The sequence below is a fragment of the Gopherus flavomarginatus genome, chromosome 6, assembly GCF_025201925.1.
Source record: "Gopherus flavomarginatus isolate rGopFla2 chromosome 6, rGopFla2.mat.asm, whole genome shotgun sequence".
Taxonomy (NCBI): Eukaryota; Metazoa; Chordata; order Testudines; family Testudinidae; genus Gopherus; species Gopherus flavomarginatus.
This window is the reverse complement of record NC_066622.1, coordinates 76,843,844-76,870,362: the sequence shown is the minus strand read 5'-3', so window position 1 is coordinate 76,870,362 and position 26,519 is coordinate 76,843,844. Positions and strand designations below refer to the sequence as shown.

Below are 26,519 nucleotides of genomic sequence, written 5' to 3'. Positions count from 1 at the left end.
TTGTAGTGTAACACAACTTTATTTCCTAGAATTCAGAACCCTAAACATACAAGAACTCAAAACAGAGGGAGACAAAGAGGGCTGTTCCCTAAAGCAGAGAGCCACAACTCAACCCACCTTGCTCCATGCTGATTGCTGAGAACACAGATCATACTCGTGACTACATAGCATGCTAGCCTGCAAGGAGATCTTGGAAAACCCTAATGTGAGGGTCAGCAGGGACTAGAACCTGAGTCTGCAGGATGGCCGACACACCGCTGAGCTGCTGCGCAGAAACCATGATAGGGTCGTCTGCATTATCTTCTCCATGGGGTCTATATAAACACCACAGAGAGTGCCACCTTAGAAAGCAGGACTGATAGCTTCCCTTGTGGCCCCTAATTGGTTCAGATGCACTATTTAAGCCCAGAAAGAGTTCCAGGAAGTGTCAGTGAAACAAAGGAGACTCCTTTCACCAACTGTATGATCCACCTGCCTCTCAGCTTCCTCTTGGATTCCTGACCCTGGCTCTCACTCCTAGTTCCTGATTCCAGTTCTGACCCACTGTGTTGCTCCTAGCTTCTCATCCCACTAGAGATGACCACCCAAAGCCTGGTTGTGACATGTTAAGCTAGAAGGGGACAGCTTGCAATTTTAACAGTTTTGTATACACCGCACATTCAAGATCCCCTGACACTTTTCACAAGAATAAAGGGATTCTCTCCTGAGTTCTCAGCCAAAGCTCAACTTGGTTAATTTCAGTCTGTCTAAATTGCATCTGTGGTTTCTTTCACTGTTTATTTGTTTCTACTCCTCAAAAGGAAGGACCTCAAACTGGCAGTTGAGATTGGGAGATGGCATGGAGCCCAGCTGAGGTGTTCATTTGATCCCATGGGAAAGTGAGACTTTTGAAAGACTTCAGACACATACACACCACCTCTGGGAACTAAGAGAAGGAAATTCCTAAGTTTCATATGAAACACATGAGGTTCTAAATGGTTCTGTAGAGAGATTTCATTTTTCCATGTGAATACAATACATGTTCATTATCACCTAAGAACTGTATGTATCTGAGATGGACATTTTTATGACTTAAATGACAGGAAGGGTAATTTTGTGATTAAGGCACGGGTCAAAGACTTGGGAGATTCAATTCCCTGCTGTGCCACACTTTCTGTGTGGCCGGCGGGCAAGTCACCTAATCTGTCTGTGCCTCAGTTTCCCTTCTGTAAAATGAGGATAATAATGTTTCCTTTCTCCTATACACTGTTTAATTTTTCTGTTAAGACTGTAAGTACTATGGGCAAGAAATATCTCTGTATGGGTAGCACCTAGCACAAACAGGCCTGTAAGAGCTGCTACTACTACTACTAAGGAGATCTAGACTGAAAAGTAAAATCTATTTTCCTTCAAAATGTGATAATTTAAAGCCCTCAAGTATTGTATTGCGAAATCATATTGCTCTCCTTATTGACCTTTACATCACAGTGGTTGCCAAATAAAATAAATAAATAAATAAATAAATAAATAAAACCCTCAGCATTTGCCAATGGTAACCACACTGTGGTCAATGGGACGCTATAGTATTCCTGATACTTTGAAAAAGAAATAGTGGTGGTCAGTACTGACATTTGAATGGGGATCACTGTATCACTGACATAATGTTATAAACTAAAACAAATCAAAATGTGGCAAACTCTACAGTAACCCAGTAGTGAGGAGTGAGTTTGTTTGTTCCTTGTTACTTGCACACTTATGCTAGAATATTATGGCTGTGAAACAAGAAAAGAAACATGGAGATGAGGCTCTGATAATGCTAACGTAACCAAGTTCTTCCTAGATATTGCCAAGGCCGACGAAGCATAGGATGTGTGTTATTTTACCCCAGATACTGAGATAGATTTTGCTAGGCACAATGGGGTAAAGTAAGGACAGGGAAAGAGCCTCATCCCAGGAATAGGATTACAAAGTCTTTCTCCATCAGATACAAAAACTGGAGCCGGCAGGTGCCAGATCCTTTGTTAATTGTGCCCCAAGGCTCCAAACCTCCCTGCCTTGTGACATTAGATCAAGCTCCCTTCTTTCTCTGTATTCAAAATTCCCATTGTCTCAAGCTTTTGGACTCTGCAGATTATTGCCCTGTAAGGGCCTGGAGATGCTCTGCATAAAAGATACTTTATAAATGCAGATTTCTTTGTTAATCAGAAACTCTTGGCTTTTTACATCATAGCAATGGAAGCTCTTTTAGCCTTTTTTGCTTTTGTTTGTTTATTTTGTATATAAAGGCAACAGAATACATAAGAGAAAAATAGAATTTAAAAAAAAATTAACCGATTTGGGCACTTGTCTGTCACGTGACAGACACAAGAAATCCTGGGAGGACACTTTAAATTGGTGGTCCCCAACACGGTGCCCACGGGTGCAATGGCACCTGCCGGGGCATTTATGTGTGCCCGTCTAGTGCCCAGGAGGGGAAAGAAGCCGCAGCCCCACGCCTGCCAGGGACAGAGAACTCCGCGACTGCAGGCTGCGGGTGCCGGTGTTCTCTGTCCCTAGCAAGCGCGGGGAGTGCCTAGTGCCCAGCAGGGGAGAGAAGCCATGGCCCCGTGCCTGCTAGGGACAGAGAACTCTGAGGGTGCAGGCTGCGGGCGCCGGTGCTGTCTGTCCCCAGTGGGAAGGGGCTGTGGCTTCTCTCCGGCTTCTCTCTGCACTCCCAGAACTGCCGCTAAAGAAAAAAAATACGAACAAAAAACAAAAAACCCGCCCAAACTGCCGAAGCAGGGAAAAAAAACGCTCCGACTCTGCCGTCCCAAGAATGGACGGAATGCCACCCCATAGCATGTGCCGCCCCAGGCACGTGCTTGCTCTGCTGGTGCCTTGAAAAATTGCTGGCGTCCGCCACACTCTTCTGAAAACATGAATGTGCTATTGGCCACAAAAAGATTGGAGACCACTGCTTTAAATCATTTAGAAAGGTTTGTAATCACTCCAAAGCATCCCCAAATTTAGCGAGTGAAGCCCTCCCTCTTCCCTAAGTCATGAAAGAAATCTGTGGGACTGAACCCACAGTTCTGTGTGTTAACCACAAGACCATTCTTCATCTATAATTGCTTTTGTGCTATGAAGAGATCGTGCTCAATCCCACTATTTTAGGGTTCTCATAAGGCGTTAAAGTTACATGAAGACAAGGTAAAAACCAAGAATTGATTAATGAATTATTTGAGAGAGAGCTGATTTGTCTAGATATTGTAATTGTCTACAAGACAAAAGATTTGTCCATATTTCATCTCCAAGCACATATTCTCATTGTTCATAGACTGAAGGAAGTCTGACATAAATCTGACATCTCAGGATGGTTAAGTGTCTTTCCAATGACATATTTCAAAGCATTTGATCGTTGACATTGTAATACAATCTATCAAGCACTTCTTTTTTTTATTCCCTTTTCCAAAACACTAATCAAACTATTTTTAATTAGTGGTGCATGAATCTGAATATTTCCAGCCTGGCCCCAAACCAGTAAAAATTGGAAATCTCAAAAACAGATCTCATGGTGGAATTTCTAAAAGGATTTCTCTCCTAAGAGATGCTAATAAGTTTGGATGCACTCCAGAGAGGATGCAGCCACAAATATCACTTTGTGCTGTTGGATCTTAGTAGTTATGGGTAAACTCAGCCAGTATTTGCACGATAGATCATTAAGGAACACCCATGGACTGTAAGGAGTTGTATTAATGTTTTAATAAGAAGCAATCTTCCATCAAAGTCAGTACTGAGCCAGTGTTGTAATATGGTGGTATGGAGCATTTTGTCACTTAAAGGGACATTTTTTGAGGTGAGATATAAAGCTGAAGTCTTGTCCAGCTGTGACAATTAAAGATTAAACTCAAATAATTACATTCTGTCTATATACAGTGAGATTTTCAAAATCACTGGGCTCTGACCTAAGTCTGCTCCCATTCCAGTCAATGCTGAGTGTTTCTGAAAATCCCCCTTATAATGACCCAATTTGGTGGTAGGGGATATTGCTACAGAGTATATTGCAGTGAAACAGAGTATTAGTGATGGAATCTCTCAACATAACCTATTACACACACAGAGAAAGTCTGATACAGCTGATTTCCGCCCCCCAGGGTATGTTCCTCACCAGCTCGATAGACAACAGCTATTAAGCAGAAATATATCTAGACAGTCAACTAATAATGAGAACATATTACACGTATACAGCACTTATCACCCTCAAGGATTTTAAAGTGATATATACAGGAATTAACCTATTTCTGGGGTGAGATGCAGCAACAGCTTAACAATGCACAACAACATTGCCTCAACTTTATATATTGCCATATATATTTCAACATTATGTTACTCTATGTGTGGAGATTTGAAGTTTCATATATCCAGTCACATGTGTATGGCTTAAACACTTGCACTTAGTTGCTTTTAAGCACGGAGATGTCTATCATGTGCATAGATTTTTCTCCAGTATTTTGTGCAAGTTTAACTACAGCCATAGGGGAAAACAGACTAGAAATTCCCCAAAGTATTAACTTAGATGCTTCCAAACACAGAATTTCAAACCTTCAGATCAGAAAAATCATTGCATGAACTGATTGAAAGAGTCTTTTATATTAAACTTATTAAATCTGGGGATCTGAAAGAGAACAGAAATCCAATGGCCTTTTAACTATGAAATAATGGAATAGTATTTGGAAAAATAACACATCTTCAGATCCATAAATCAGTGCTGTTCAAGAAACCTGTAACTGGATATTAAATAATTTATGCTGAAGTGTGAAATAGAAATAAAGAATACACAAATAACAAAAGCAATCAAAATCTTAAAGTAATCCAAAATGCACTAGCTTCATGACTTCAAGAATAGAAATGTTAACTCTCACCACCCATATTTTATTAGTCTCTCTATTTTTCCTTTATATTTCATTCTTCATTTCATCATCATATTTAGAAAAATCTGTGATCAAAGATAAATTCAGTTGTACATTTATGTATCATGATGGTTAGACCTTGCTATTGCTACTATTTTTTTCAACATCTTTGAAACAGGGAACCAGTTAAAAGTCAATGTTTAAAATCGAAATAGATTTGATATTATAACAAACCATATCATATAAGCAAGATGTTCACAGAGACTGGAAAATAGGGTTCAATTGCACAGCACCTTTCAAACTAATTCAGAAACTTTGACAACCTAGCTAGTTCTCCAAATTTTCAATAGAATAAAACCAAATTCAGCTCTCAGTTACATTGCATCCTGAGCAACTTCTCCATCTTCATGGTAATAATAATAGTTCAGCGACATGTAGTATTCCAAATTAAACTTCTATGCCATTACTCCAGATTTACAAAGCTGAAACAAAGTAGAATGTTACTCTGTGGTGCAATATTTTAACTGTGGTTAATATTCTAACTCACTCTTAAGTACATTGATGGAAGGCACATTTTTAGAGGAGCACACGATCATACTATAGCTTTACAATAGAATCTCCTAAATAATACTCATAGAAAAGACTGTGTATTTTTATTGTTCCTATCATAGACTTTATTGTAGCCATTCCTTACATGGAATACCCACTCAAGGCATTTCTAGTCGCCACCTTAGGCCACTGCAAGCCCATTTCTATGACTGTCCACAATCATCTCTGTCAGCATTTAGTTTTTCATGTACCATAGCAAACATAACTATATTTTATATGACTTTTCAAAAGATATTCTAGTTTGCAATTTACCAAGCTGAACCTCATACTGTATTTAACCTCCTGGTGTTCTCTAGTGTTATTTCTCCTTCCCCTGAGATTCCCAGCATCACCCAATTGTATGTCATCTGCAAATTTAACATACTATTCTAATTTAGCCTCTTTTCCCAGATGATTAATGAGTCCAGCAACTCTCAGACTCATAGACTTTAAGGTCAGAACGGACCATTATGATCATCTAGTCTGACCTCCTGCACAATGCAGGCCACACAATCTCACCCATCCACTTCAATAACTCAGATATAGGTCAGGGGTTTGTTATAGAAGTCCTCAAATTGTGGTTTGAAGACCTCTCCTCTATGGCACCAACACCAGTGACTAGTGTGTAAAGTCAATGAAACTGGAGAACTTACAGAGAAAAAAGTAGTTCTTAGAGCCTGATGTCTTCAGTAGCATCACTTTAATGTTCTGATTCCTTTGACTGTGAGACCACTAAATAAAAAACTCTTATTTTACTATTAAATTAAGCTCATCTTGGTAAAGGGGTTAATTTTTCATAATGTCCTGGTTGGCATGAGAAGTAATGCAAAGCATTGTCATGATTAACAGTTGAGCTACCCTCTCTCCCTCCAGTTACATCGAATGCTTAGAGGTTGAGTAGATGTGTACATATCTTCATTTTTTCTTCATTCTAATTCCAACCCTATATTTTTTTTCTTTGTGTATGTTGAAAAGTATGTTAAAATTACGAAGTATAAGGGGATTTCTGTTCCTGCTTGAAGGCTGTGGGGCTCTGCAGGGAACTTCAGCAGGTCTGCAAAGAGCCAACCTAGAGCAAGGTGGGTTGAGTTTGCCCCTTTGCCTTAGGGAGCAGCCTGCTTTGTCTCCCTATGGTTTTGGTTCTTGTGTGCAAAGGTTCCTAAGAAATACAAAAGTTGCAAACTTCCAGCAAAAAATACTTGTGTTTAATCTAATTTCTCTGTTTGTGTGCCATGAAAATAATACTTAACTTGTCAAATTCCTTACATCAATAATGGCTGGCTTTAGTCCACATTAAATTGCCTTTGACTGGTTTGACTAATCTAGTGTTATATAGCTAAAAAAAAATACAAATTATATATAAAATTGATCCTTTTTTCCTGAAGAATTTATCATTCAATAACTTATTTAAAGCCAAGTCATTCAGGTTAATTTTTTTTTGAGAGAGAGAGATTCAGGTTCTAGGGCAGTGTGTGTGTTGATGTGTTAGCTTTTTACATCTAGGACTTGGATTCAAATTATATTTGGGTCATAATGAAATTACAACGAGTTTAGGGGCCTCATGTTAGTCTCTATTTATTCATGACTAAAACCTATCTCGTCTAGCCAGTGCATGTATGGGGAAGCTGAGCTATGGACCCGCCTCCCTCTCTCTCTCTTCCACTGGGGGTATTGTGTGACACTGGGGCAGTATGATAGGACAACAAATTTAGGGACTGGAAATGTGCTTGGACTTTAAGCGAATAGCACAAAGGCTCCTTGTTCCTCCTACACATTGTGCACCTGTGGAAGGACTGGGCAAAATCAGACCCTTATTTATTAACCTTAAGTTTTTCCATCATCATTATATTTGCGGGTATTCTAATAGAATCACATTACAACGCTATGTCATTTCAGAAGTAAAGCCTATGGTTCCTTAGCTTTTATAAACACAGAGCTTAAACAAATTTACTGAATTTTGCCAGTGCTTCACTATGTGATTTTAGGAGTCTATTTTCCCCAGTGGCACGTAAGTACTAAAATTGTACTGCATTGTATTTTGTTCTCAGCAGGTGGGAGAGTGCATAGTCAATGGGTTATTTTCCATTCTTCATTTCAGTTTTATGCAGCCACAGGTGGGGGGTCTCTCCAGAGGCTGCTTATGTTTACTAGATGCTTTAGAACCACACCTGAGCTTTCTTAAAAGGCACTTACAGAACACACAGATGTTGTCAGTCATGCAGCTCTCAAAACCATATAAGGCAACACAATTGATGACAACTAAAAAAGATCAACTAACCTTCTTACTGTTAAGGCACACAAGACAGTTTCACTTGCTGATACCTAGTATTTCATCCTTTAAAAATCACTGATTAGTCTTGTTGTCCTAGGGAGTACAAAGCTAAGGAAGGGTACTAAGATATTTGCCACCATCTATTCTTCTGTCCAGTGAGAATACTAAAGACACACGTAATTATAAAGCCAAAAGAGGAAAGTTGTTCCACAGTACTAGGTGACATTTGGTTTTGGAGCTTTGATCAGCAAACATATCATTAGATCACAAATACAGTCATTCATTTCCTATAAAATGTTGACAGCTTTCTCCACTCGCATAGGAACAGGCACTGAAACACTACAAAGATACCTCTCTCTTTCCTGAAGGCAGAATTAAACACACATACACATACACACACACACCCCCCATCTTTTTGGCTGCTTCTGGATTGAAGACATTTACATGTAATAGCAAGATGTGTGTGCCATAAAGAACCAACACACAAGGGAATAAAATAGTTTTATTGCTCTGATGCAGATGGCTGCCCTTCTGACTGTGCAGGAAATTTATTTTCTTGTTCTTTTTCCTTTTAACTGTAAATAGGCTTCTACATACATTCACCATGGGGGAATTAGTATTTTGTTTCTAATGACACTCACCCACCTTCCCCACAACTGAGAAACACACATTCACTGTGGGACAGCAGGCAGAGGCTACATTAGAATCCTGTTGGTAAGCATGAAACCAGAATGTGACTCCTATAGAGTATGGAAGCCAAAAATGGATAAATCCAATTTATTTTAATTTTACAATAGAATCATGAATAATGGGAAGATGCAGAAGTACTTTTTTGTTTGGGTGGTGGGGAGGAGGAAAGGGCTAAATGTATGGAAGGCCAGATATTCAGAAATGCATGGAATGGGTAAGGTGACAAAAATATGAATGCATGCTGCACTTCAAAAATCCTGTGCGTGCAAAGTGAGTACCTGGTTGCTTAGTGGCACATTTGCACAGGCAATTATCCAGTGTCTTAGGATTTTATTTGTCCACCTGTTACACCCAGCTCTGAATATCTGACCTATAGCAAGAGGTCACATCTATGATAAACATTGAGTCTCTCCTATAACTATGCTTATGGAAGACTTCAATTTTGTTAAGTGAACCACAATCACATATTATACGACTGCTTTCACTAACATTAGTGCAACAACCTTAAACTTTTTATTTCCTGATTTGGTGCACGGACTATCTTTTGTCATGTAGCAGATTTTGATCACACTGTTAATTTCGCACGGCACCTTATTCCACAAGAAATCCCAATGTGGTCAATGGGGATATTCATGGAGTAAGGGCAATTCAGTGAGAGTAAATCTCTGTGTTTGTAAATCACCTAGCACACTCTGACTCTGATCCTGACTGAGCCTTCGGAGCAGAATTGTAAAAATGATAATATATTATAAAAGTGCATGTAAATTCCTAATCTTAATATTTCATTAAATAGATTTTGCATTTAAAATACATATTCACATGCTAAAGCATCTTACTTGAGTTATCACTATATTAAAAGATTTAATACTTCCATTAGAAATCTTTATTTCCAAATGTTCATAATTTTTAAATAAATTTAAAAAAAGCATGTTTGCCTGGACTTTAGTACACACCTTAGTGGCAATGTTTGTTTTTGGCTAATTGTGTTAGCTATACACCAGGGTCACTGCTCATTGCGTGTGGGACAAACCCTTCCCACCCCTGGGTTTAGACTGGCCTGGTGCCAACCTTGGCAAGTTGACAGCCCAGTTTTGGAAGGATAGATAGGTCTAGAGGGAAGCAAGGAAACAGACATCAAAAAATATCAAAAAGTTAAGGGGACAAGCTTCTGTTTTCCCCTTTCTGTGGCTGTACTTGCATGACAGTTCTCTTGGAGAAAAACTTTGTTGAAGGTTAAGTGTGCAAGAACTACTCATTTTTCATATGTGCAAGAATCTCCTTGCAAAAATACAACCTCTAGTTTCACAACCTGCTTGTAAGACAAGAGTTCATCCAGCTTATTTTCCCACCTCCATCCCCATTACCATCAAGTGCATGTTTTGCCATTGTTTGGCACATGGAATTCATATTGACATCAGGGAAAGCTCAGTGCACAGAATAAATGCAAAACAAGAACCTGCACTGCAGATGGGAGATATGACTTTTGCCATTAACGGTTTCAAGACTAACTCTTTCTCTGCATTACAGAACAGTACATACTGCATTAAAATAGTTGCATGTGTCTATGTATTATTAAAACAGTGTGAAAACCACACCCTGTTTCAAATTCAATTTAAACAAGGGTTACAATCTGTATGCTGAACATTCATTAATGGTTATGAATCAAAATAGAGAGGAGGACTATAGCAGGGGTGCACATCTAAGAATTTCAATACACTGTAAAACTGTATGTAGCCAATAGCTTCATCATTTGGCCTTTCTAAGCTCAGAGACAGGCAATATTTCATGATTTTACCATTTTTGGCCAAATAAACTTTTTAATTAAATATCCCACATGATTCCAGATGTTTGTTTATTTGTTCCAGTGAGGCTGTAAAAATGCCTGCATGATAAAACTGGAGGACTAGTGCTAAAACAGGCTAGACTGGAGCGCTAACTAAACATGGGAACTCTCAGGAGTATGACTGTACACAGCAGTACTTGTGCTTTGAAGCCCATTCCTCTGAGGGAGCTGACATACCATGGTTACAAAAAAATAGCATGACTGGACTTGTTTGTTCTAAAAAGGTCATTATTATAGAGCCAAATGTCTGGTTGACTGGCCAATTTTTTTTTGATTGCCAATTGTGTACACACCAAATTTCTAAGGCTCCTGCAAACCTAAAGCTAATTTTAATATAGGTTTACTTTGTTGGAGCCAACCTTTCCACAACTTTCTGTCATTTTATAGACTTGGTGTTGGAAGACTGAGCATTTTCATGGTTTCTTGATACTTTCATGACAAAATGAGCTGTCTTGAAAAATCTGAAGCTTTGTGTTCCATTTAAGCTTTTGCAGCCACAGCTATTTCCCCATTATTCATTTTCTCTCTAATCTGATAGTGGTGACTGGCAGCTAGGTTTGTGAGATGGTTGTGGTGAATTTTGGGAAAGTCATGATAAAAACTCAGAAGTAATGGAGGTATTGGGGAAACTATAAAGAGGTTCAGGCATGCTTTGAGTAGCCTAATCAGGCAATGTTGAACTTTGCTAAAATAAACCTCTAAATGTAATTTGAAAATAAAAGATGGTATTTTTAAAGTAGCCTAAGGATGCTGGTCATCCAACACTCACTGAATATGAATGAGACTTGGGCACCTGACTCCTTATACTTCTTTGAAAATCCCAAACAAAAGTTTTAGATCTCATTCTTGAAATTTTAGGTACTTAACTACTTCTCTTCTCCTCTGACACAGTCTTCTTCAAGGCCTAAGGTCTCTTCTTTATCCATCACAAAAGCTACCACAGAGCTATTTCCTCCTTCTGGTCAGCCTGCTCAACAACACACAAACAGTTTTCTCCTGCCCATGGACTTCGAACTTCTGGTTCAAACCAAGCAATGCAGATAAGACTCTCAAAATAAAAAAAAAATTTCTTATTTAAAAAGTATTAACTCAATTTTTCTGAACCTCAGAAAAGGTTTTATGCATGTTTTGAGCAAAGCTTGGAGTCAGTTTACATAAAATTTCAAGCTCTTTCACCCATCCCTAGTTCCACATGACTGGTTGCTCTCATCAATGTAATACACAAGATAGTGGAATGCTTTTATGCTGAAATTTTAATCTACAGTATTCTGATTCAAATCCAACATTCTCTAGAAGGCAGGACCGGCTCTAGCAATTTCGCCGCCCCAAGCACAGCGGCACCCCGTGGGGGGCGCTCTGCCGCCCGCCGGTCTGGCGGCTCCGGTGGACCTCCCGCAGGCATTTCTGCGGATGGTCAGCTGGTCCCGCAGCTCTGGTGGAGCCGCCTGCCGCCCTCCCAGCAACCGGCAGAGCGCCCCCCACAGCGTGCCGTCCCAAGTACGCGCTTGGCGCGCTGTAGCCTGGAGCCAGGCCTGCTTGAAAGCACAGAAAAGAAATTGTTGACTCTGTAAGTGACAAGAACATGAATCCAATGACCCCCAAAATGTATTTCTTGAACCATATTACTCAGTCAAAATCAAAACCAACTGCAATTTATTCCACTTTTGATAAAGTCTCTGTGCTTTACAGCAAACCACATGGACACTGAAACTGACCCTCATCACTTAACAAGTAAGGCAAATTTGTCCCACTAAAGGCCACCGCTATTCCAGAGCAGTCTCCATTTCAGTGGCAGCTGCCACACTCTATGCCTTTTCATGAGATCCCCAGTAATAAGCCACTCCTTGGCACAGGGACTAGTGGCTCACTCTTCTTACATGAACATCAACTGCAGCAGTCGGAATCATCCAATGGTGTACTGTTAAATGACCCTTCCTCAGAAAAGTCCCTCTTAAGAGCAGCAGCAAGAGCACAAGAAGTTCCTGTTCCCCCCTACAACACAGAGTTCCCTAATCTCCTGAAGCCATCTTCTCACCTTATCTGCATTGCAGGGACTTAGGTTGCTTTGACCACTCTCTAATGGAGCTAAGTACCATTACCACTACCACCAATTGACCCCTTTTAATTTATTTTGCTAAATCCCTGCCACCAAGTTAGTCTAACCATACCTCCCACCCTTCACTCCACCCTCACCTCTCCATTCCTTCTCACCATCACCTTCTCTCCCATCCCCTCCTGTGTGTTTGTGTACCCTTCCACATCCTCTAACATCCAGCATCTCAATTCCAAACCTAGACAGATGCCAGCTCATGCCAAGACCCCAGGCCTCAATGAACACTGACAAATGCATAGCTAGAAACCAGTCCAGCTTACCTGAGGGTTAGTTTAGTTAAAATAGATACAAGCATTTTAAGAATGTGTTTAGTCTTTATGGGATGCTTGTAGAATACTGCATTCATTAATCCTACTTATAACTTCTGTATCCCATGTTATAATGGGATGTTTAAATGTTTGCTCTGTAACTATAAAGATGTTTGCTAAGAGTGTAAATTCCCAACAGTCAGGGGAGAAGCATTACCAAGTGTGAAATACCAGTTCACCAGGAGAGGTGTTATGTCCTCCCCAGCAAAAGGAATTAGACAAGCCATTGTGGACGGACTTCACTGATTACTGCAACCCTGAAGAGGGTACATCTCAATCCCTCGTCCCATCACAGATTGAATGCTGGGAGACAAGAATAAAAACAACTGTCATAGAAAACTTATTTTTTTGCTGCTTGACTTCTGAGGGATGAAGATTTCTAAGCATATGCAAGGAGTTCCCAGCTGTTTTGCCTGAGAGTAATCTGAATATTATTGTGATTTTTGGTGTACAGCAACCATCGATCACAAAGCCAAGCTTGGCTGGGTGGCAAGATAGACTGGAATGCCAAGGGGACTGTCTGTGTCTCCGTGGTACAACTGTTACAGCACTTTAGGGGTTCACGCTTGTTTCTGGGTTGGTGAAATCAAATAATAAACATACAACCAATTTATAGTTTTTGCCCTGCTTCTTGATAGCCTGACCTGAGGTTGACACTCATGATCACAAGCCTCTCTAGACAGCATGCCACCAACCAAAACACCAGAACCATCAAGCAACAGCAGCAGTAGATTCATATGGCTATGATGTAGCCACAGTGGCATGTAAAATGGATTTCCATCTTGAATGGTCCTTTGCAATTCTTCCTTCAGCAGGAGTCAGCATGGTAAAATTTAGGTTTCTTAAATTCTTCCAGTTCACACCTTCCAACCGCATTCATGACTGGCCTTTTGTTCTACTTCTTTTGACCTCAGCTCTAAAACCTTCTGTAAAAGTATCTTTTTCTGCATGTTGGACATAACCATCAGTGTCATCACCTTGTTCTCAACTGGAGCAACGCTGCAACTTGCCAGAACCATCAGGATGTGTATGTAATAAACTCTGTGCATGACAGCGCAGACAGGACTTTCACCATGAACTGCTTTTTCCAGTCTTGTTATCAATAGTGCCAACAATAGAGTGGGAAATAATTCTGGATCCTAATGCAACTTGCTGTTGGGAAGTATTTCCTGATATTCAACATAAAATTTCACAGTGACCTTGCTCCAAAACATGATCATTTTGACTGCCACTGCCCCCATGCCCAATTCAGAGTTGTAGTTATTTCACTTATACTATACTAGCTAATCATTATTTCTAAATTCAGGGGGTCTTGTTGCCACTTTGACCAGTAACTTGTGACATGCTGCTTCACTCTATATTGCATTACCAACTAGAACATATGACCCAATTTAAAAAACAGAAATGCTGGATGCTCTATGAAGTGCCTTGCTTGCTTTCACACAAGCCAACATAGCAAACTTCTCTCTATTTTCATAATATCTCTGCCAGGCATGGAACTTCCATATATTTTATCCACTTATTCATCTCTTTTTGACTTATTAAATGAGTTAAAGCCAATACTCCCTATTTATAGTTTCTGTTAAAGTTTATTTTATGATCCCTCAGGTTAACTAAATGATAAAAACTATGCACAGATTTCTTTTGGATGGCACGCATTAAGCTGCTTCATACAGAGATATAGAAGAAATCAATTGCTAAGCATAAAGTGTAGTTCACATTAAGGAGACTGCAAACTACAACTAATTATGATAAGTTGCTAAGTAAATTATTCTCTGACATTCCCAGCAATCAATTTAAAACTTAAAATAAGCCTCTGGCTGGAAAATGGGATGAGCACCTAACAACTGTGTCAATAATAATAACAGAGAAGATTGTAATGATAATATAAACAGGATAATTATCTTTCCGGAAGCAAGTTTTCATGCAAACTGATTTCCTTCTCTTTTTTATGTCTTTGATTTAAGAAGAGTGTGACTTTTCAGTGTTATTTGTATATCCATAGAAAGTCTTAAAAAACGAACACCCTTATACTTTAACATTTATTATAAAGGGATACTTTAAAGTCAATTTTATGTCTCTTACCATTTTAGAAAAAGACATCATTTTATAATCTAGGCCCCAATCTTTAAGACATTTATGCATGTGCTTAACTTTACTCATACAAATAGTCCCACTTACAGTCAAATGACTTGAAAATACTTATTTTTAAAATAAGCTTCCATTGGACTAGAGAGAGTTACCAGTGGAAGGTATTTTTTGGATTGCCAATCACCCCATTTTTACACTCCCTCTAGCCCAACAGAAGCTTATTTTAAAAATTAGATTTTTCTGTAGAACCCAGAAAACGTCTTCCTCTAATGCTGAACTCACTTTTGTCATTCATGCCTTCATCTCTTCTAGGATAAATTATTGTAATTTGTTTTTAATTAAGTTTCCCTTGAAATTGATCAAGAAACTGCAACAGTTGCAGAATGAGACTGCTTGACTCTTCCTTGATATAGCTGCCAGGGAATCAATAACACCTACCACTCTGTGATCTGCTCTGGTTGTTGGTGAGACAATACATTTAATTAAAGGTCTTACTGATGGAATAACCATTAATAATCTAGGTCCAAGGTGACACTGTCCTACAGTCCTGTTAATTACACACTTTAAAAATCTAGATTACTGATGTTAGCAATCTAGACCTACTCTGTGTTTCCCGTGCTCTCCCTCCAAAGCTACTTCTGCCCATTCCCAAGGTTTCATCTAGCTCAGGTCCCAAACAAACCTGTTGGTTCAGTAACCTCACAGCTATAACTCCCTTCCTGAATAATCCACAGGAGCCTCTCAAGCGCTCTTCATGGCTCAGTGCAAAGGGCTTCTTTTCAAGTCAGCTCATCTGACCAGGTATAAATTATAACTTTTTTGCTGCCCCTTCTGTAGTCAAAGTGGAAGATTCCTTCTGAGCCCAGTTTTAATTTAGCTATTGTTGTTGTTAACCTTTATAAAGTACCCAGGTACCTGCGGATAGATACTATGTAAGTATATTTTTTAAATAAATATATATGCAATGAAGGTAGTTAACTCTTCCTTTAGAACATAGATACTAGCATGTCTGGATGGCATGATGATTGCAAGACAGTCAAAGGGACTGCTAAATTTCCAGTAACAAGAGATGTCTCACCTCTTAGAGGAAGCCCTAATATTTGCAATTGGATTTTGAATGCTTTATCCTTTCTACACACTTCCTGTGCTTTTAGAAAAAAAATAATGAAACTCAACATTCCGAGAATGGAGCACAACATAATGACCACAAAGAGAGCGACTCCATGACCACTAGTCAATTACAGTGCCTGATTGGACTCATTTTCAGAGTTCCCTATTCCAGTTTCATACAGTGAAAGCCTTCTCAAAAACATGTGTGTGTCTTGGTAGAATATTTCTCACTAAATTCTGTCTCCAGGCGGGAATTGATGACTTACACCATTCTTTGTATGTTGTCCTTTCCCATGTCATTATTAATGTCTGCCAGTACATGCACATGAAGTGCTTTCTGCTGTCAGAGTTGAAAACAAATCATAGAAGGTAGAACATTTCATTAGAAGCAAGGATCATTATATGGACTGCTGTGACTCTGGGAATCCCTTCAGTGCCAACTGGCAGAGAGTCCACCATGCTGCAACTCACATCAGGCCTGACACATTTATTACTTCCAACACACTATTGTCATATTATGTATCTAAAAGGTCTCACATAAGATATCATATATAAACTGGAAATAGGCTGGTCCTGAAAATGATTACATAAAGTATGTTCAGGTTGTGCACAAAGAGTTAAATGTGTGTGCTGGATATATGTTCTTAAAATGTTTTTGGAAGGCAGTGCATACAACAAGCCTGCCCTACATAAAGGAACATATATTTACTTGCCTGTCTGGCTTGATTACAGGAAGGGGGGCGGAGGAGACAATGACAGTACATTTACATATAAGGTAAACAAATCAATCAAGCTAACACAGCGGAGAAGACAGCTCAGCGATCATGCCAGGGGACAGAATCTGCACCTCAGGAAGCCTTACTGGCTCTTTTCCTCTTGCTTAGTCTCAATGTTCTTTGTTAATAAACTCATTATTAGTTTTACTGTAAACTACCTCAGTGCTATCTTATTGATGTAAAGTGAGAATTTTCAGCTACACTAACAAATTGATGCATGCTCTCTCTCTTTGGAGACAGTGAACTTAATTTATGTAAGTCTCCAGTGAGAGGACACTACAGAGACACATCTCTGGGGAATTGGAATTTTCAGTATTTTTTCCCGGAGGCAAGATGGTAAGGAAAGAAGTCCTTCATAAAATGTTACTGGAGACCAAGTGGCATGGGACAAATAATAATAGGATCTCAGACTGAAAGCTTGTCTCTCTCACCAGCAGAAGTTAGTCCAATAAAAGATATTACCTCACCTACCTTGTCTTTTTAATATCCTGAGACCAACATGGCTACAACTACACTGCATAGTTCTAATTATATATTAATTAAAAAAACCTATTTAAGATCTCTTATGTGATCTAATTTAGCTAAAGATGTGGAACATGAAGGTAGTAGGGTCTTCACACATGAAACCCTCTTGAAGGATTCTGCTAACAATTAACCTTTTATACCTATGTGTTTAAAGAAAAAGAGTATTTCTGTTACTCAGAACATAAATGTAATTTTTTCTTTGTGTATTTTCTTCATGCCCACACAACATAGCAAAAATCTGAAGTCTGGCACAGCATAAATAGTGGAATTTTTAAAAAGGGGAATGCCACCAAATTTGGGGGCTTTTAGTTTACCAGATAATTTTCATGAGTTTAAAAAGAATTGCAAATGTTTTACACAACTTTGAGTTACTTGGAATACATATTAATTAATATTTAATACAGGTTTGGAAGTGACGTGTGTGTGAACAAAGGTACTGAGAAATAGAATATTAGTCTAATGTAGCTGAATAACTAACCTGAGGAGCTTGAAATCACAGTGTAGGAAACAAAAATCAATCATGAGGCTGGAGTATAGAGTTACTACTTTTGAAAGTTAGTCCAACAGGATGGCAGAGTAGGGGTGCTAAGCTCTTCTGTTGAGCCACTTTGTTATGAGATGTTTAAAATCCTATATGGACAGTACTGCCGAGCCACATAAACAGATGGTTTCAGTTAGATTCCAACCAGAACACTAGGGCGACTGGTACTTCAATCAGGCAGAGGGAATTAGGGTCTGAGACAAAGACAGTCCTACAAGGAAAATCCTACTAACAGACTGTCATAAACAGATAAGAAAAGTTAATAGCACAGAAGTACTTTATATCTTTTTGACTGTAAAGGGTTAACAAGTTCAGTAAGCCTGGCTGTCACCTGACCAGAGGACAGGATACTTTCAAATCTTGAGGGAGGGAAGTTTTTGTGCTGTGCTGTTAGTTTTGGTTGTTGTTCACTCTGGGGGCTCAGAGGGACCAGACGTGCAACCAGGTTTCTCTCCAATCTCTCCAATACAGGCTCTTATAAGTTCAGACTAGTGAGTACTAGGTAGATAAAGCGAGTTAGGCTTATGATTGTTTTCTTTATTTGCAAATGTGTATTTGGTTGGAAGAAGTTCAAATGTGTATTTGGCTGAAAGGAGTTCAAATTGGTATTTTGCTGAAAAGATTTTAATTTGTACTTGTATGCTTAGGCTGGGAGGGTGTTCCCAGTGTCTATAGCTGAAAGACCTGTATCTATTCCATTTTTTTTTTAATTTACAAAGATAATTTTTACTGTTTTTTCTTTCTTTAATTAAAATCTTTTCTTGTTTAAGAATCTAATTGTTTTTTTATTCTGGTGAGACCCCAGGGGACTGGGTCTGGATTCACCAGGGAATTGGTGGGGAGAAAGGAGGGAAGAGGGAGAGAGAGGCTGATTTCTCTCTGTGCCAGGATTACTTTCTCTCAGGAAGAGTCTGGGAGGGGGAAAGAGAAGGAGGGAGGAAGGTGAATTGTCCTCTCTGTTTTGTGATTCAAGGAGTTTGAATCACACAGTGATCTTCCAAGGTAACCCAGGGAGGGGAAGCCTGGGAGAGGCAACGGTGAGGGAAAGGGTTTACTTTCCTTGTGTTAAGATCCAGAGAGTCTGGGTCTTGGGGGTTCCCGGGCAAGGTTTTGTGGGGACCAGAGTGTACCAGGCACTGGAATTCCTGGTTGGTGGCAGCGCTACAGGTTCTAAGCTCGTAATTGAGCTTAGAGGAATTCATGCTGGTACCCCATCTGTTGGACGCTAAGGTTCAGAGTGGGGAATTCTACCATGACACAGACAAACTTTGGAGAAAGCTTAGGCTGAAGTTCAGGAAGGGGGTAAATTTGAACTACATATAGCACTGTCTTCATAAGCAGGGCAACTAAGGTATCACAGTATTTTGATGTAATATCATGGTGTTTGTACTCCCACGTCATTACATTGTGAAAGAACATTGAACTGTGGTATTTTGTGGACCCTGGAAATGATTCTGGAACTAGTAAAATCCCTGCAAGGAGGGCATCCAAGACATGGGATCATCCTGAGAAGATTAAATCAATCCTGGAAATACTATGATGAGTTCTTGAGTGTAAAATATGAAGATACACTGTGTAGCCTGAGCACAGCTTGCTGCCTTTGTTCCAATAAGAAAAATAAATAAAATACAGGGAAAATTGTTCATGTAAAACTTTGACAGTCCAATGCATTCCAATGTTGCTGCTCTTCCTCCCAGCTCCAAAGAAGAATTAATTTACTGCGAGCACTGAGCTGTTTGCCAGCAGTTTAGACTCTGGCAAGAAAGACCCTCCAGGGATGAATAAAAAGTGCTCACAAACTCATGGCCATTCTCCCTTTCAGTTTGGGTTGAAAAGTATTTCTGAAAGGTGCCAATATCTGCATATTAAGCACTGGAATAAATTGCCTAGGCAGGTTGTGGAATCTCCATGATTGGAGATTTTAAAGAGCAGCTTAGACAAATACCTGTTAGGGATGGTCTAGATAATACTTAGTCCTGCCATGAGTGCAAGGGACTAGACTAGACGACCTCTCGAGGTCCTAAAATTCTATAGGTAACAGATGATTCAACCATTTCACATGAGATTGAGACCATTCAAGATGAGAAAACCTTTGGAAGTGTGGATCAAAAATGGTGTGTTTACAGGTTGTTGGTTTTTTTTAATTGGAGGTCTCTCCATTAACTCTAATTAAGCTTCCTTTAAGTTTGTGAGCTTAGACAACTTTTCTTAGTTTTCAAGAACTAGTTAAGTGGTCCAGTAAATCCTGCTATCATGTTGTTCCAAACTTTATTCATAGCAGCTGGCATTCTGGAAAGGATTCTTAACTATTTTCTTGAGACTATATAAATGTTGTTTGTTGGAATGAGCCAGTTTTGGGGCCAGTTTCACCCCTTTTTTTAAACAACATGTTCTCTTCCCACCCACTGTAGGCATAGTTATGGTTAAACATCAAGAAAAATTGCAGCAGACATGTTTACTATGCAAAGTGAGGAGGATTGGGGGGAATGAATTGCATAATTGTGTGTGTGTTAGGTTATAAATTCAAAATGCACTCCCTACCAAAAAGTGACAAGGAAAATCATTGTTGTGTTTATTTCTAATAGCAGAATTCTTCTCCCTTCTTGTTCACAGAGATGAACAGCAAAGAGGGTAAAACTAGAGATTTTTGGGCTACCACTTCCCTCTTTCCCTCACATCCCATAGAAGGCAATGGGACTCAACATCTCACCTAGTTCCAAATGTGCAGCCATATAAAGACGTGCTCCTGCTGCCAGACACAGCCAAAAAGAACTGGATTACAAGAGAAATTGATCCATAAATTAGGGTCTTAATCTGTAATACATTTCATCTGAACTGCCAGTCTGGAATATATTGGTCTAGTTTAAAATAATCTCTTTCACTGTTAGGCAATTGCAATGTTCGCTTGTTCTTGACAATATTTCTTTAATTTTCCAATTTTTTTTTCATAATGGAACTTAACCAGCTAAACCAACAGCAGGATTCCAATCAGAACACAACGGCATTTATCGAGAAATTAAAGATGGGCTCAGGCCACAATAATACATCTCAATGGGCTCCAATTTTTACCATGTCTGGTGCACACTGAGATCCAGCATTTTGGTTCAGTGCCTTTTTACCAGAAATGATAGTTACTGCACATCATGAATGACAGACATGAAGAGAGTTTTAACACCTTCAATTTGCTTCACTTTCTGTTGATCTTCAGAAAAAGTCTGGCACAGTCAGATTCAAGTAAGCTCTTTCACATTCCTTGGAAGCATCAAGTAGTACTGGGCTGATGCACATTGTTCAGTCTCTCAATAACCAGAAGAAGAGGCTAAGTCAGTTTCAGTACCCAGAGATATATGGGAACCCAACTTAGGGTCAGTTCCTAAATATAAGACTGGTCTTGAATTAAGTAGTCTTTACAGAGCATGAGTGTATCTATTCAACAGGGGTATCTAGTTACTTTACATCAATCCCATTGGGAAAAGAGTTATAATTTTAAAAACGATGTGGAATCCAATGAGCAACTAGGGGAACTTATATGGCTATTCCTATACTTGTTTCTGGCTGCAGAGTGTTACAAGGTTTTCTATGTTCTTTCCTTTCTGGAACAAAGGTGAAGTGGCTTGGAATGCTCTCTTTATGGCAGCAACAGCCCTTTGCCTGTTTTCAGAACTTTGCTTCCCTAGGCATGCCGAAGGAATCTGAGAATTAGCCCAAGGTGGTTTAACTTCTAAGGATCGGTAAAAAGGGAAATTGCACATTGATCGCCTTTTAATGTTGGAAAACAGAACAGAATCCTTTTTATTGCAATATAAATGTGTTAACATTTTGAAATTGTAGCCCTAAATTGTTAAATTGCAAAATAACTCTCTCTTCACAAATATTAGAATTTACAAATTCTTTCAAAATCACCAGCGCTGCATGTAATCATCTACTTAGCAATATTTAAGTACTCTAATCTCTTTACATTTTTTTTAAATCGCTAAATGTTATTATTCCATAGATTTATTTGCTTTCCCAGTGGACTACCTCTAAATCCTGTTTAATATGAGTTAAAATCTGTAGTCTTGACAGGTATGGTTTTCTCATCAACTGCTTGAAAAGCACAGTGTTCTCACTAAATGCCGATGCAGCAGTAATGCGTTCAGAAGGCCTTAGAGCAAAGTTTGCCATCTTGCAGTGGTTCATAGCAATAAAAGCTTAGTTTTTACCTCTGTGATTGGTGAGATCCCTGGATCCTGAAGGCAGCGGCGTATAGTGAGTCTTGGGTGAGACTGAGGCAGTGTCACTGGAGGAGGCCTGTATGATAAAACAAATATTATCAATACTCTAAAAGGAAAGTCAATGACTAAACAAAGATGCAAGATGAGCTATGTGATGTGATTACAGATGCACAGAGTTGACAGTCATATACATCACTGATAAATAATCAAGGCGGAAAACGTAAGGATTTTAAATGTAGTTGCCAGTCCGCAAAAGGAAGTAGTTTAACTTTTCCTATAGTGATACTAGAATAGTGTCACTAAACAAATATTTGAATGCACATCGCAACTTTAGAAAATGATACTTCCACTAAATCTTTTGACATTAAAAATGTCATTGTTAGTTCAATACGAGTTCATTTGCCTGCATGACAGTCATCAGTCAGCAGATTCTTTCAGCAGGATAAGAAGGTAGATTTCATTATTACCTCCTTTTTAAAAATAAAAACAACTACATTTTACACTACTCATTCCCTCACTAGGAAGATAAGTGGTTAAGTCACAAATGAGAATGCTCATAATGCACTGTGCAAAAGAAATTAAATAAGAATATACAGCTGTAAGGAAAAATAACCTGTATCAAAAGTTTGAGACATTTGAGAAGCCTGATTTAATCAAAAAACACATATTCAGTACAGGGGAGAGACAAAAACAACCCTACACAACACAATCCCAAACTTTCCCCACAATAAAGAAGAATTCCAGATCTTACGCCTTTGTCTATTATCCAAAGGAAACACAGAGGTGTTTTAAATGCAGGGCAAAATACATTTTATCCAGTGAGACAGGGTTGCATCCCAAGGGCATATTATAAAGACCTGGCATTACAAAGACCAGAACAAGGATCTATTTATGCTTTTGAGTTACAGGGCAGCAAATGTTATTTTCTTGGAATGAGATCTTAAAGCAAAAGATAGGTCTTATTTGTGAACATGTATCATTTCCATAGAGTATTCCTTAAAAAGATGGCTTTATTTTCTCATTTAAAAAGTGTTATTTCACAGACACAGATTGCAAAACGTGTTAAAACGTGTGGGTTCTCTTTAGCGCCCCCTTCCCACAGTGCATGGGGCGGATCCGATTTGTGCCGCTGCCTGGCAAGTCCTAGGATTAGACATTTGCAAAGAAATGAGATTCCCCCCGTTGCCAGCAGGAGGTGACATTACATAATGACAGGGGAAGGAAATTTTGTGCAAAGCGGCGGGAGGGAGATGCAAAGGAAAAGGCCGACCTACTGCATGACCTCAGCACTGGTCCTGCCCCAGGTCCCAGCATCAGGTCCCTTCTTCAGAGCATCCCAGGTGTAAAGAGCAAGTGGTGCAGTCCTGGTTCCAAGTGCGAGCACTTGGCTCAGTTGACCATGCTGCTTCGGCTCCTGGCAGCATAGTAGCAGTACTTAGTGTTCACATGCAGTTAATAATCTCCAGGGCTTTCATGTCCTTTCCAGGCTAGTTAATGTGGTAGAGATGAAGCACTTAGTTTTCACCACACTGTTTTTCCTACTGCTGCAACCCACTCATCTAGATGCAAAAATCAGACTGATGACTTTTAGAGAAGATAAAACAAAGGGGAAGAAGAAATGTAACCATTAAGCTATTTCTTAAATCCAGTGACAATGTATGGGATGAGTCATGAGACAAGAGTAGCCATTGTCTACTGCATGATGTTCCCCAAGCACCCATTGACATGAGTGCTACTAATAAATCAAAGTAATCCTAGTAACCGTCACTGTTTACTTGTAATGGTTTTGTAATCACTCAAACACTGTTTGACTCAGACTTTTTAATTGGACAGATATTTAAAAAAATAATTTACAAAGGTGAGAATTTAAATATTAATGTAAAATGGGACAATCAAGTTTTGGCTCAGCAGGTCTTCAAACATTTGGAAACACTGATTCCTTTTTTTTTTTTTTTTTTAAAGGTTACCAGAAATTAAACTATGATTGACACTGGTTTAGAAATAGTAATGATAAAAATAAAAATAAGGAATATATATTCTGTTTGAAGTCTATGAATATTTAGAAACCTTTTTTTGTCATTCTTCTTGGATTTTTGTAGATGCTAATACAGTTTAAAAGGTAAGTGACTCAGTGGATTAGCATACTAGCCTTTCACCTCTGGAGACCCATTTTCAGTTTTCACACAAGGTCATATGTTGAAATGATTTTTGTGGTCGCAGCTTGGTCCCTATCAGAAATCTAGCCACATCACTAAAACATTTCACTATTTAGCACAAAAGGACATCTTACGACAAATGCAAGACTCCTGAAATAGCAAGGACGTTACAGATCATGACAGGGATTCTATAGCTAATTCTTGCACAGCTTCTTCTCCCACTGCCTCCTGCAGTTCAGTACCATTATACCCTCCGACTTCATGAATACAAAGCTGAAAAGGCCACAGGCAGAGGCCACATCCTCAGCTGGTGACCAGTGTAGCTGCATTGACTTCATTTGAAATATGCCAATTTACACCAGCTGAAGATATAGACAAAAGAGTTCATACCTGTGAGATGTTGAATGCCCTCCAACTCTAAATAAAGACAATGTGAGCTGAAGGCATTTGCCACCTCACTGGATCAGGCCTCCAAATTGACAGGCCACTAATGTATACAATAAGTCCCAAATATGAAGTACAGAGCATGTGTCCACTATGCTCTATTGTTTTATCTTGGCCAGGTAGCACTGGGCAAGATGAGGATAACTGTAATTATAATGTATTTAACATAAGATCTTTTCCCCCAAAGTCTCTCCAAAAGCTCAAAATGGAGGAGGCCTCATATTATACATTCTAGATGTTATCTGTCTATTCAAGTACTCATATTTGGGACTCTGATAATAGTGAAGGTTTCTCTTTGGTACTTTTAATCTCAATTTAGGCTGTTGACAGTTTGATGATAGCTTTTCCTAAAATTACTGGAAGAAACTGCCTTTTCAGCAAATACCACTGACTGAGCAAAATTCAAGAGCTTCTAAAAAGGATATTGTAGTGAAGGGGCAATTTAGCTTTATTTCCAATTTTAGGAAAAGCAAGAAGAGAAAGATTTTTTTATTGGCATGTTGCTGCTGTTTTATGTACAGTATGTAATTCCCTGCCAAGTATACAACAGTTTTTATTACTTTTCTGCTAAGTGTTCAGTTACAAAAGCTTTAATTCCATGGAATACCATATAGGGATTGGACAGTTTTGCACAAATGTCAACTGAGTGAAAATCCTGTATCAAGTTTTTGTGTAAACCTGTGTGCTAGAAGAAGGAAGCCACAAATTATCTTCTTACTGTTTACTGAGAGGGTGCCTTAAGCTATTTTCCAAAGTGACTTGTATAGATTATTCTTCATATTCACAAAAATATTTTGATGGTGATACCATTGACATGTGAGAGTTCTGTCTTCAGATAGTTCTGCTATTTTGCTACAGTGCAAAAATGACCTTGAAGGGACATAACTTACAAATAGCTTAAAGGGAAAAAATGGGTGAAGAAGTGAGATTTTCTGTCTACTGAGAACACGCCAAAGAGTTCAATAAGAATCTTGCAACAGGTCATATTGATAATCTGTACCTTAGTATCTGCAATTACAATACATAAATTCAAAGCATGTGAGTAGTCTAAATGATGTAAATGGGATTACTCAGGTGCTTAAAGTCATGCACATGCTTAAGCGCCCTGCCAAATCAGGGTCTAAACTGTTCTTTAGGAATATCCTCCAGGGTTCTGTTGGAGTAGGAACTGTAAAACTTAACTCTAAATAAACAAAATAGAAGACAAAAGTCTGCTGGGATTTCAATTCAACACCTTTGCCAAAACTACAGACTACCTATAAAGCTGAAATAAGAAAAAGCTTACCCATAAATAAAAATAGTTTTGATCATTTTAATTAGAACAATGGCAATTGCTTACGAAATTTTATATTCTGTTGAATCATTTGGTGCTGCTTTATGTGCTATACTGCTGTATCCCAGTGAGACCTGTTAATACTAGGTATTTTTCTACTTGCTGCAGATAGAGAAATGCTAGGACAGGAATGGTCACTATTTTCTATGTTGAAATATTTACCCTTGAGATACGAGAAATCATCTTCATTTCTATGACATGTCACAAATTCTTCACACACACACGCTCACCAATAATTGTAATAGTCACTAATACACTGTAGCTGACAAGTTTTATAACACAGGAAGAAGAGCAAGTTGGCATCCTCCCTTAAAAGAATTCAGTGGCTATACAGAGCACTTACGAAAAGACATGGTTTATTAAGATCATTTTGCTAACTGCACAAGAAACTGATTTCCCCAGCTGAATACATTAAAACTCAGGCATACTTTTCATTGGATATTATTGAAAGTAATGTTAGTTCTAGAAGGCATTTTCTGGACATTACCAGAGCAGATCCAACAGAGAGATGGTGGAGAGCGTTGACATGTTTAGAAATGAGATGGGGTAGCTACCAAATTCTTCCACTATATATAAAAAAAGTCTAGAAGCTGTAAATCTAACAATGTAGTTAAACAAATACTCTAAAAGACAACAATTCCACAATG

General features: G+C 38.8%; 1 protein-coding gene across 1 annotated transcript in view; it reads right to left on the bottom strand.

The window, feature by feature from the left end:
• Positions 1–26,519, bottom strand: part of LRMDA (leucine rich melanocyte differentiation associated) — a 985,783-nt gene that overhangs the window by 116,334 nt on the left and 842,930 nt on the right. Inside the window, exon 6 of the mRNA XM_050960402.1 lies at positions 21,928–22,015. Coding sequence (XP_050816359.1) covers positions 21,928–22,015 — 88 coding nt within the window. The remainder of the gene's footprint in view (positions 1–21,927; positions 22,016–26,519) is intronic.